Below are 11,694 nucleotides of genomic sequence, written 5' to 3'. Positions count from 1 at the left end.
AAGACTTCGTCAATGTCGTCAGTTTCGAGATCGTTGAATCCAGTTCTTTTAGCGATGTCAACGATGTCCGCGCGTACGTCTACAGCAGGAGAGGCATCTTCAAATCCCTTAAAATTATGTAGGCAATCAGGCCACAGTTTACCCCACGTCGAGTTCAAGCACTTTATAGTGACCTCAGTCCATGCTTCTCCAATATTCTTGATAGCATGCAAAATGTTGTAGCCACGCCAGTACTCCTTGATTGTAGGCTTATCCTCACCATCTGTACCTTCAAGCAGCTGTTGGAATGTACGCCGCAAATAATAGGCCTTGAACGATGCGATGACGCCTTGGTCTAGTGATTGCAAGATAGCTGTGGTGTTTGGAGGAAGAAAAACCACTTTCAAATTTTCATGCATTTCTACTACCTTGGGTGGGTGACTAAGTGAGTTGTCGATCAGAAGGAGAATTTTAAAGTCAAGGTTCTCCTTGGAACAGTACTCTTTCCATGCAGGGATGGCATACAAGTTAAGCCATTCCCTGAACAGGGTGCCAGTTATCCAGGCATAATTATTTGCTCTTAAAATCACTGGCAGGTGCTCCTTTGAGTAACCTTTCAAGGCTCGTGGGTTGGCTGACTTGGTTATCAGCAGCGGTTTCATTTTACAGTCGCCAGCTGCATTTGCCGCCAACAATACTGTCGCACGATCCTTTGCAGCCTTGAAACCAGGCGCAGTCCTCTCTTGTTTAGCGATGTAGGTTCTCGCCAGCATTCTTTTCCAGAAAAGTCCCGTTTCATCTGCATTGAAAACTTGTTTCGGCATGTAGCCACCTTCTTCAATGATCTTCTCAAGTTTCGGGATGAATTCCTTTGCGGCGTCAGTGTCGGAACTTGCTGCCTCGCCTGTCAGTTTTATATTATGGAAACTGTACCTGGCTTTAAATCGCTGAAACCACCCGCGGCTGGCATTAAACACTTCCTCTTTAACGGTTGAAGTACCTTCAACATTTTTCATTTCCTCATTGTACAATGATAGAGCTTTTCTTTGAATAAGCCTTAAATTTATGGAGCAATTGTGCTGGTTCTGTGTTTCAATCCATACGGCAAGCATCTTCTCCATTTTCTCCATAGCGCTATTACGTGTATAACTTGTCTTTGTAGCACTGACAGATGACATGTTCAGTAAACTACTCTTAATTTTGTCCGCGTTTGATCGAATTGTACGAACTGTGGTAGGTGGCAGACCTAACACTTTACTAATCTCAACAGCCCTCTCGCCCGAATCGAAACGTCTCAAAACTTCCATTTTCGTGGCTAATGAAACATGTGTTCTGTTCTTATTTTTTGAAATTACGTTTGAAGATAAATTTAGTCGTTTGGAAGACATCTTATGAAGAAAAAATCATAAATTGCAGTGAGCTGATACTGTAGGCCTACTACAAACGCATTTAATCACAATAAAGTTAACAATGGCACGTTTAAAACTCCGGCCAACTCAATGATATCATAGCGACTGAAGTGCCAAGGAGTTGGACGAAAAGGGGTAGGAGAAAATGCTGTGTCGTTGCGGGAAGTAGATTACACTTCTACGTGCGAGATACGTGGGTGGCCGAGCGGGCGGGCTGGTAGTATTGCATCACCGCGCGGAGAGCAGCGGAGAGCAGGAAGCGTCCCTCATGATGTATGATAAGGCGGTGAACGTGTAGCTTACGCTACATAGCATAAATTAACTACCGAAGGAAACAAAGAATTATAAACGAATTATATACGGTGTTTTGGTTAAAATAAAGATTTACGGTCATTGTAAACGACGTTATTGTGAATCGGCGACAACTTAAATTGAAACATGAGTACTCAAACATTAGCGACGTTAATCCGAAACGACGTAAATCGGTACGACTTAAATAGAGGACTTACTGTACTCCGAACAATAAATTTAATTGGCAGGCATTTGTTCATTTAAAAAATGTATCTATGTTGTAATGTAAAAATATGTTAATTATAACAGTGCAAGAACAAAGTAAAAGTTTTTCTAATATAGTTAGCGATACATTTTGATTTTGGTACAAACTTCATGTTAAATAAGTTACATTAATTGTTTAAATATATTAAAAGTTTGTTCTTACGTGATTTTAATTAAGTTTTGATTAAAATAATTAATTTCACGATTTTAGTTGCATCTTGGTGCTTTATGTTGTATTTAAATGCATTTGTATTTTGGATGTTATATAATGTAATGACAAGATTTTCGATGTTATTTCAGTTTTATCGCATTCACCACATAATCTTGTTCCTTTTAATTAGCAGTCCTAACATCCACATTTTCCGTTATAACACCATGGCCCATTTTGAAGTGTAGTTTGCGCGTTTCAAATAATTACAATTCATCTCAACATGAATTAATTTATTTCAAGGAATGCAATTATACACAGAATATTACAGATTAACAACATTCATCCAGTTCTTTCAAACCTGTTTTGATTTAACAAATATTTAACTGTACTTGCAAGCAGTGATGTCTAAGTGATATCCTCGATTCTCAAGGAACTGTATGATTTGCTACAATGCACTGTCATTCTACAGCACTTGTACTTTTTTGATTATTGCCTTTAATATTTTATTTTACACATAGTTACCTATTAAATATTAATGAAATGATTTCTGGAATTGAAAACATGAATGGTATTGTCACTGGCATCAATCAGGAATCTAAATACTGCGACATCCCTACTTACAAGTCTTGCTACACAGTAAAAATTCCAATTATCCATTGTCACACATCACGTGAGCATCTGGAAACACTAAAAATGTCTTGCAAATACACTTAAACACTTACACTAAGTCATAAATATACAAAATACTAAGCTATACAATGTACAATTGTTTCCAAAACAAGTTGACACTTGCCAACATACTTGAACATCGGTAGTGTAGGTTACGTGCACGCATCTTGCCTGAAGCCACTAAGAGCGTGTGTATAATACTGTATAGCGGGCCGCTGCCGTGCGACGCACAAGCAACATTCGCCTGAGCACGGCGCTGCCCTGCCTGCTGTGACTGCTTGAAACTACGCGAGACCGTCGCTATCTCGACACATGCACTGCAAGCAGCAATAACGAGGAGTGAAGCTAACACTCAACACAAGACTGAACTGTGAAAGCCTTCTAATAAACTGGTCAGTAAAACAAGAGTCCTGCAACATCATTTTTCACAAACAGGCAGTTTTTTACTCAGTGTTAACAAGAACGAGATGCGACTGTGAACATAGCCTAGTTGGTTTACTGAGACGGGTAGCAATTGTTTTGTGACCCGTGTATAAGAATAATAAATCAGTAGTTCCTGAGAGTCCAAGTGCACCAGTAGCTGCCCCTTAATTGTGCAACCCAGTTATTTTAACAAAATACAACCCCTAACCATTTATACTATAACGATACTTAAACCAACAATTTATCTTCTTGCAATCTACGTATGTAGTTCTTGCAACTGTAAACACAGATGAAAATTAATTTATTTTCAATAATTCTGTAAAAAAAATAATGTTTTACTCATTTGTATAAATATAATGAGTCTAGCCTAAAGTGTGACATACCAACGTGTTGGCAATGCTGGTGTCCATCCTGGCTCAACAAGACGGACAAGTCTTTCGCTTGTTCCTACGCCTAACCAACTGTTAGATTAAACCTCAAATTTCTTCTTCTTCTTAGATTTATCACCTCCAGTTACACTTCCTGTTAATTTCTTAAAACTCTTAGGCTTCTCTCAAAAAGCATGCCGACGTATGATCCGCATCTGCTCTTGCCGCTAGCTGGTGACTAGACACTGGTCATACGATAGAGTAATATCACGGTATCGTCCATCACACAGTTTCACGAAAATACTTTTAATACCATTCTAAAATATGATATATGTATAACACACTTATTTAAAGATTGCCCAATGCCAGTGGAGCATAGCTTGCCGAGGGTACGCCCCTGTGCACGAAGCGATGACTAATCTAGGTGTCGCAAGCAGGTGGTCTACTGCAGCATTCGCTACACGATAACCACCCCCCGCGGTGAGCTAACCCGTGTGAGATAGGCCAGTGTGTCCGTAACTTATGACTGGGTCGATGGTGTGTTCGCCCGCGAAGCGTTACATCAGCTATGCTTGACAAATTTGCTTTGAAATAAAATACAGCCACAATTAAACCCTTCACTAATGGGTCACAGGATAAAGCTACATTCTTCCAGGTCTGTACCTGCAACTCGAAGAGTTTGAATTTAAAAAAAATAGTAGAATAAACTTATAATAGCTATTGTACATATATAGACAATTTAATAATCGGGTAACATTTTTGAGACACTTGTTAAAAATTTTGGTCCTGAAATTCTGTGCGTATATAAATAGAAATTCTGTCAACATAAGCATTTTGTATTTACTGGCTTTCAAGGTCCGCACAGCAGAACTTCCAAGCCATTTATACTATTTGACGCTGTATTACTTGGCCATTACACAAGATGTCTTAAGCATGTCAACAGTAATAGATACAAGAGAGATAGCGAGCTATAAGTACGGCAGTGTTCAGTCAGTACTTGCAGATGGCTACTGAAGCAGCTCTGATCTGCAACATGAGGAGCAATCCAATGCAACTTGTTGGATCACTTCAGTAAACCTTTCACTAACAACATTTTAATTATTTTTTTCCCAGAGCATAAATAATTTTTTTTTGATTAGAGAACTGTAATTAAATTAATTCAGAAACACATACTTTAAAGTGGAAATAAGTTAAGCATGTATGTACACTTAAAGACTTCCCACTGCGTGAAATGGACTAGTTTTTCAGATAATATTTCTTTATAAAATCAGTTATGTGGTGTATATAGATATTTAATAATAATACAATATCATATGACAGTATAAATAGACTAAATATTTAAGGGTGTTGAGTTGGTACCCCTGGTGCTGCGAGGATGCAGCCGGACTGTGAATTGTCGACCACGCCATGTATTAACATTAACCAAGTCGTAACCCAGTTATGGACCAAGTTACAGACAAATGTGTGTTTTGGGCACAGGCAAATGGAGGTATATTTGGCAAGTACACACGAGCTCTATATTAATATAATAGACAAGCGTTTCTTGCCATTAGTGTTTGCCTTGTAACAATCTATATGGCTAAAAAAAATTAATCCGATTCGATTTAAATACAAAAAAAGAGCAATCCAGCTGACAACATGTTAGGTACACATCAGAAATCTTTAATTATTTTAACTGTGACAAACACACACATTATTTCTATACACATGTGTTCAATTGAAACCCAGACCTGATGGTCTGCCCCTAAGTGTTTAAGTAAACTAAGGTACGGTATGTCATTGGTAATGTATCAAAATCACACTCCAGTAATAGATGTCTCTCTGATCCGGAACGTTTGAAACCACTGCCGTGAGAGATTAGCAATTTTGCTGGATCATGGAAAGCCAATGTAGTTTTAACTGGACTACCAAAGAAAGTCATGCGTATCGCAATATTTAAAACAAGCTGTAATACACTGCTAGGTTACAAGAAATAACACCTGACCGTTAACTTTATAAAAGTTATCTGATGCATTTCACATCTCTTCTTTAAAAAAATCCTTAAATAACTAAAAACACAGGCAGCGAAAAGGCACAATTTAAAACTCAATGTCAACAAAAGCCCAAAACCATTCCAAAACATCCGAGCAAAAAGTGCTCCATCAGTTCCGAATAACAAATTTTTGTTTAAATTGGCAATAATGATGACTTTAATAAAGTGCATCTTATAATACTTTATTAAGTTGCTTCAATATAACAATGCATAAAATATTTCAACTCAAGTATTCAAATAATTACAAAGTAAAAAACTGTGAATCATTAACAAACTTCGGACACTGCTTTTAAAAACTGAATCATAAATTAATTACAAACATACGTAATGTTCACATAAATCACGTTGAGTTTACTTAGTAACACTTTTTAATACTTCACAACCAACCAACTGCAGCAGTAACTTCTCCAAATTTATGTATAGCACATCCCTGCTAGAATGAACATTTTGTAATCTACTTTCTACAGTCATACTGGCAAACATCTGCACCAAATACAACCAAAACAAACCTGTCTTACACCTGTTTCCAATTAGAACATATCAGGACAAGTAGTTTAATCATCTTGTCGACTGACTGAAAGAAAGCACTTAGCAATCATTCAAAAGCATCCGTATTACAGGAAGAAAAATATTTTGCTGCATGCATATGGAAAAATCAGCTGACTACACTGGTACAATTCACATACTATTTTCTTATGAATATCATAAAATATTTTTACAACTATATTTTTTTCTCAAACAATCGTACAACCAATCGACATCACAATTTGGGTAAGTTTTATTTTTGCGTGTTATAACAATTACACTACAAACTTAAAATAATTTTTTTACATAATGACATTTCACGTGATATATTACAAAATTTAATAAAGCTAAATTTTTTACAAAGTGACTCCACATACTTCCAAAATTTGCCAAACCAGGTAAGTATAAAACAATCATAATAAAATGTAAACTGTCGGCAGCCAACCTGCAGGTGCTACTCGGAGGGCAGGTCTCGCCACTGCAGCAGGCGCTGGTAGCGGGACTGGAACCGGCCCGGGCCGGACGAGCTGCTGTCGTCCGAGCTGTGCCCCGACGAGTCTGGCTCGTCCCGCTGGTGCTCGTCCTCCGAGGTCTCCTCCGAGATCATGGCCTCGCCGCCCGACTCCTTGGGCGTGCGGGGTGGCGCGGAGCAGGCCAGCAGCGTCAGGTCGCCGCTGCTGCCGCTGCCCGGGAGCGGGGGCAGGGGCAGGGGCAGCGCCTCGGGCTGACTCCCCTTCCTGCGGCGCCCGCCCGAGCTGCTGGACGAGGAGCTCTTGGCCGGGGAGTCCGCCTCGTTGGAGCTCTCCGAGGGCGAGGACCGCTTGGCGGGCTCCTCCGGGGAGACGCTGCTGGCGAACTTCTCCAGGAGGTTCCTGCGGGGCCAGTCGCAGTCCTCGGGCGCGGGGCCCGGCCGGGGCGAGGTGGCCTTGCAGCGCTGCCTCTTGGGCGGCGGCAGCGTGCGGGAGCGTACCGGGGACGGCACGCAGCCCGGGGAGGTGTGCCCCGTGGTACCTCGGAAGCTGCCCGCGCGCCGAATAAGCCTGGTGTAGATCTCGGGGGCCTCCTCCATGGCCAGCGTCCAGGACACCGAGTCGCCCTTCTGCACCACGCTCTTCACCTGGGGCGACTGCGGGGGCGAGGGCTCCCCGTCCCCACCGAGGGGCAGCGGCAGGAAGGAGGGCGGCTCCGAGAGGTGCTGCAGCAGCGCCGCGGTGTCCGGCGTGGCGGGGCTGGGCACAAACACCAGCCGTCACCACCTGCTGTCACCCCCACCCGCTGTCGTCACCCCCCGCCTGCTGTCACCCCCCGCCTGCTGTCACCCCCGCCCGCTGTCACCCCCCCGCCCGCTGTCACCCCCCGCCCGCTGTCACCCCCCGCCCGCTGTCACCCCCCACCCGCTGTCACCCCCCACCCGCTGTCACCCCCCACCCGCTGTCACCACCACCCGCTGTCACCACCACCCACTGTCACCACCACCCGCTGTCACCACCACCCGCTGTCACCACCACCCGCTGTCACCACCACCAGCCGTCACCACCACCCGCTGTCACCCCCACCAGCCGTCACCACCACCAGCCGTCACCACCACTAGCCGTCACCACCACAGGCTGTCACCACCACTCGCTGCCTCGCATCTCGAGTATGGCGAGGACAAAACAACAGACATAGCCCTAGTGTATTGTTTCCCTGTGAGTTCCATTATTTCCAATTGTTCTTTCCTATGTTTTATTTTATTACTCATGTCTCCCAATGAAAAACATTTGTAATAGCAGTAATGAATCACTATTTGAAGAAACTTTTTCAGCTATGACCCCCAAAACTTGTCAACAAGTTCAAATAATATCACACAAGTCAAATAAATTATCTGTATGTTAGTGAACGTCAAATAACTGAGAAATCAATATACATAAATATATTATTTCGTCAAGTAAAATGCACTTATCCTGAAAAAATTTTTTAAAAAGAATAGAGGAAATTAACAAACAGTGGGCATTGTGATCAACCGCTCAAGAACACAATAGCCTCTACAAACATAACTTCATTCAATATACAGGATAATTATAAAGTCCGTGTAACATTTGAAAAAATCCGTACAGTGAAATGGCTAAGAATTATGTAACAAATTATATACCACGTGAAAGAAAAACTCTCAAAGTTTTTTTTCTTCACTAATTATAAATGTTCTGTGTGTCCACCTTGCGTCACACGCCACACATCTAATCGATAGTCCAATTCTGCCCATACCCGACCCAGAATATCAGGAGTGATGGTAAGAGAAGCTGCTACGATGCGGTGTCTCAATTCGTCAAGGTTCTGTGGTAGAGGTGGAACATAAACACTATCCTTGATGTATCCCCACAAGAATAAATCGCAAGGTGTCAAGTCCGGTGATCGTGGTGGCCAGCGACGTGGCAACTTCTCATTCAGATAATCTCGTACCACATTGTGGTAATGAGGTGGAGCACCATTTTGTTGGAAGATGAAGTCCCTGCTATCAGCTTCAAGTTGTGGCATAAGCCACAATTGCAGCATGTTGAGGTAGGTGATACCAGTGACAGTTCTCTCAGCGAAGAAGGAGCCATAAACTGTCTTGTTTGACATGGCACAGAACACGTTAACTTTTGGCGAATCTCGGACGTGTTCGAGAGTTGCATGTGGATTCTCTGTCCCCCATATGCGTGTGTTGTGTCGGTTGACTCTTCCTGAGAGATGAAAAGTGGCTTCATCACTGAAGATTAATTTTCTTGCAAAGTCATCATCTTCAAGATAGTTCTTGCATGGCAATGCAGAACTGCAGTCGGAGCAATTTGTCATCGTGGCTGATAGCTTGCAGAAGCTGCAATTTGTACGGCTTCACTCTTAATCGCTTACGAAGAATTTTCCACACTGTTGGCTGAGGGATGTTCAATTCTGCACTAGCCAGATAAGTTGACTTCTTGGGACTCCGCACAATCACGTCCCGTACACAATCCACTGTCTGTTGTGACACGCCTGGCCGACCCGACCGTTTTGCGTCGCACAAACAGCCGTCTTCCTCGAATTTCTTGTACCACTTCATTAACTGGTGGTGTTTTTTTAAACTTGCCACGGAACGCTCTTTGGACACTCACTACTGATTTACTACGGCGTATTCAAGCACACAAAAGGCTTTCTCTGCCTGGTTCGCAGCCCTTTTAAGCAACTACATGCACTAGCGCCCCTGTCGGTTGTTTTTTAAAATAGCTTTTTGGCGCTACATTCAAAAAAATTTTGAGTTCTTTCACGCTGTATACAATTTGTTACGTTATTCTTTTCCATTTCGCTGTACCGATTTTATGAAATGTTTCAAGGACTTTATAATTACCCGCATGAAAAATTTGTAAATCGTCAATTTATGCTTTTAAAGTAACCATATTGAAACATAACTCCTCATGTTCAAAATATTAACAGCTTTTTGGTTGCACACGTGGGATTTTCATCTTTCAAGCAAAGGTGATGATTGAATTGTTAGCTGTCCATTTACGATGTAGTTTCGCTTGATCTATACGGTTATTACCAAAAGGTTTCCTGTCATATAAAATTATTCATTTGTATTTTTTCCTATGGAAGCAAATTGCGACGACAAGGTCGCTTCAGGAGAGTGGCTAATAACACAAGTCACTGCTGCTGGAGGGACAACCAGCCGTAGGCTGTATTAAGGCGCATACCAGTACTTGCCTGAAGACAGCTGGACTGGGGCTCCGAATCCTAGCGCTACCTTGATCTGTCTAAACAACGGGAGGCTTCAAACACTTACACCACTCATTATCAGTCATTTGGAGAAAAATGCCAATGTTTCACAATTAAAATTTAATCTGAAGTAAGGAATGGATTTGAGAGATATTTTTTACTTTGTTATTATGCAACATGTAGTTTTGAAGTGAATATTTGTATGAAGTTCATAATTGATTTGTAAAATGGTATTTCATAAATATCATAGTTACTTCTATTTTCATTTTAAACTGACATTTTGATAGCTACTCAGATATGGGTGAAATGTATTAAATTAAATAAAAACTTACAAATAAATTTTTTTTTAACATTTCATAATGCTACCAATACTGATGAATGCCATGATCATGGATAAAGAGTACTTAGCAGAAAAAACTTTAAATGATTAGCTATCTATAACTAAATCAAAAAAAAAAAAATCCAAAATAACTGGCAAAATACGTGTGTTAAATCCCCCCCCCCCCCCCCAACACACCCTTGATAGAAATGTTTATCTGCCACTGGTGGCACTACGCAACATTCCACATCCAACAGCAGCAACAGTTCAACATGTGCCATGTTATCTGTCCTCCACAGACCCCCTTTAACTCACAACAGCATATCTTGATCTTTGGTGATCCTCAAAGTCTAGTCATTAAGTGCAACTTGATGATCAAAATTCTGTCCGCCCTCAACAGTCCACAGCCAAAATGCACCGTTTACCAGCTAGCCGTCAATCATCACCGACTTACTTAACACAACCACTGCGACCCTAGAAAAAAAAAAAATTACTCTCAAGTCACATTAACTATAAGTTTGCATTTTTTAAATATTGTATTACAAATAAATAGGTAGTATCCTTACTAATTGAAAGAGAAAGAGAGAAAGTGTGTGATAGTGTGGTTCTTGTCCTCCTTACACACAGCACTGGAGCAACGGATCCAATTGATTTTTGACGTGACAAAGTCTAATAAATCGATGAACTCCGGCTGCACGCACGAAAAAGTGTCCCGTTACGCATATTGTCCCGTTACGCTCATTGTACGCTTGCGCCGCATCTATCTCTCTTCCACTCGATTGGAACAACCATCGATTTGACTATTTCGAGGCACATTAAACTTGAAACACTCCCATTTGTTTTCTACTTATACTATCATCGTCCTATCCTTAACAGAATAACACAGATTGGAAGAAGTTAAATAGCAAACACGTATAAAAGTTATAGTTAAAATAATCTCTTCGTTAAAGTAATAAACATATTTGAATTAATGAGTGCAAATAAAAGTAAATTTATGAATTAAATTGTAAATTTCATATCACTCCTTTGTATCCCTACAAAATAGTGATAATTCAATAAAAATGATTCAATTTTATTCATAAAAGTATGCAATCATTTCATCAATGTTTTGTTATGACGTCACGTTAAACTATCGTCCGTAAACCGACTTTACAGACAACCAATTTTTTTTTCATATATAGATAGTTTATGTGCCAGAGAAATTCTATTCCTAAGGGAGTTAAAAGGGATAAATTCAGTTTTATAATAGAAAATGATAGGAGGTAGTGACGCCGACCGCCGGTACTCCCTCTGGTTCGCACAGGTCGTTATGCCACAACAACACTTACTCTTAAGTGCGCCGAACACGCCCGAGCGTGATGTCCGCCGAGTGTGTGAAAGTGCGCCGCGACGAACACCAAAGCGACGTCAGCGCCCGGCCGGGTGTGGCAATGCGCCTAATTAATTATATAATTATTCTGTCAAATCAAAAACAACCAATCTAATAACAATTTAAAACATAATTAATTCAAGGGAAATCATGTCTAATTATTGTTTTATAAGCATATATTGTGTAA

At 41.0% G+C, this 11,694-nt stretch overlaps 1 protein-coding gene across 3 annotated transcripts in view; it reads right to left on the bottom strand.

Moving 5' to 3' along the window:
* Positions 1 to 2,369: 2,369 nt before the first annotated feature.
* Positions 2,370 to 11,694, bottom strand: part of LOC134541304 (uncharacterized) — a 475,001-nt gene continuing 465,676 nt past the window's right edge. For all 3 annotated transcript variants that reach the window (XM_063384632.1, XM_063384633.1, XM_063384634.1), the window contains one exon: positions 2,370 to 7,340. In XM_063384632.1, coding sequence (XP_063240702.1) covers positions 6,566 to 7,340 — 775 coding nt within the window. In that variant the 3' untranslated portion in view covers positions 2,370 to 6,565. The remainder of the gene's footprint in view (positions 7,341 to 11,694) is intronic.

This window comes from Bacillus rossius, chromosome 18, assembly GCF_032445375.1.
Source record: "Bacillus rossius redtenbacheri isolate Brsri chromosome 18, Brsri_v3, whole genome shotgun sequence".
Taxonomy (NCBI): Eukaryota; Metazoa; Arthropoda; class Insecta; order Phasmatodea; family Bacillidae; genus Bacillus; species Bacillus rossius.
The sequence above is the reverse complement of the archived record's forward strand: the minus strand, read 5'-3'. Positions and strand labels throughout refer to the sequence as shown.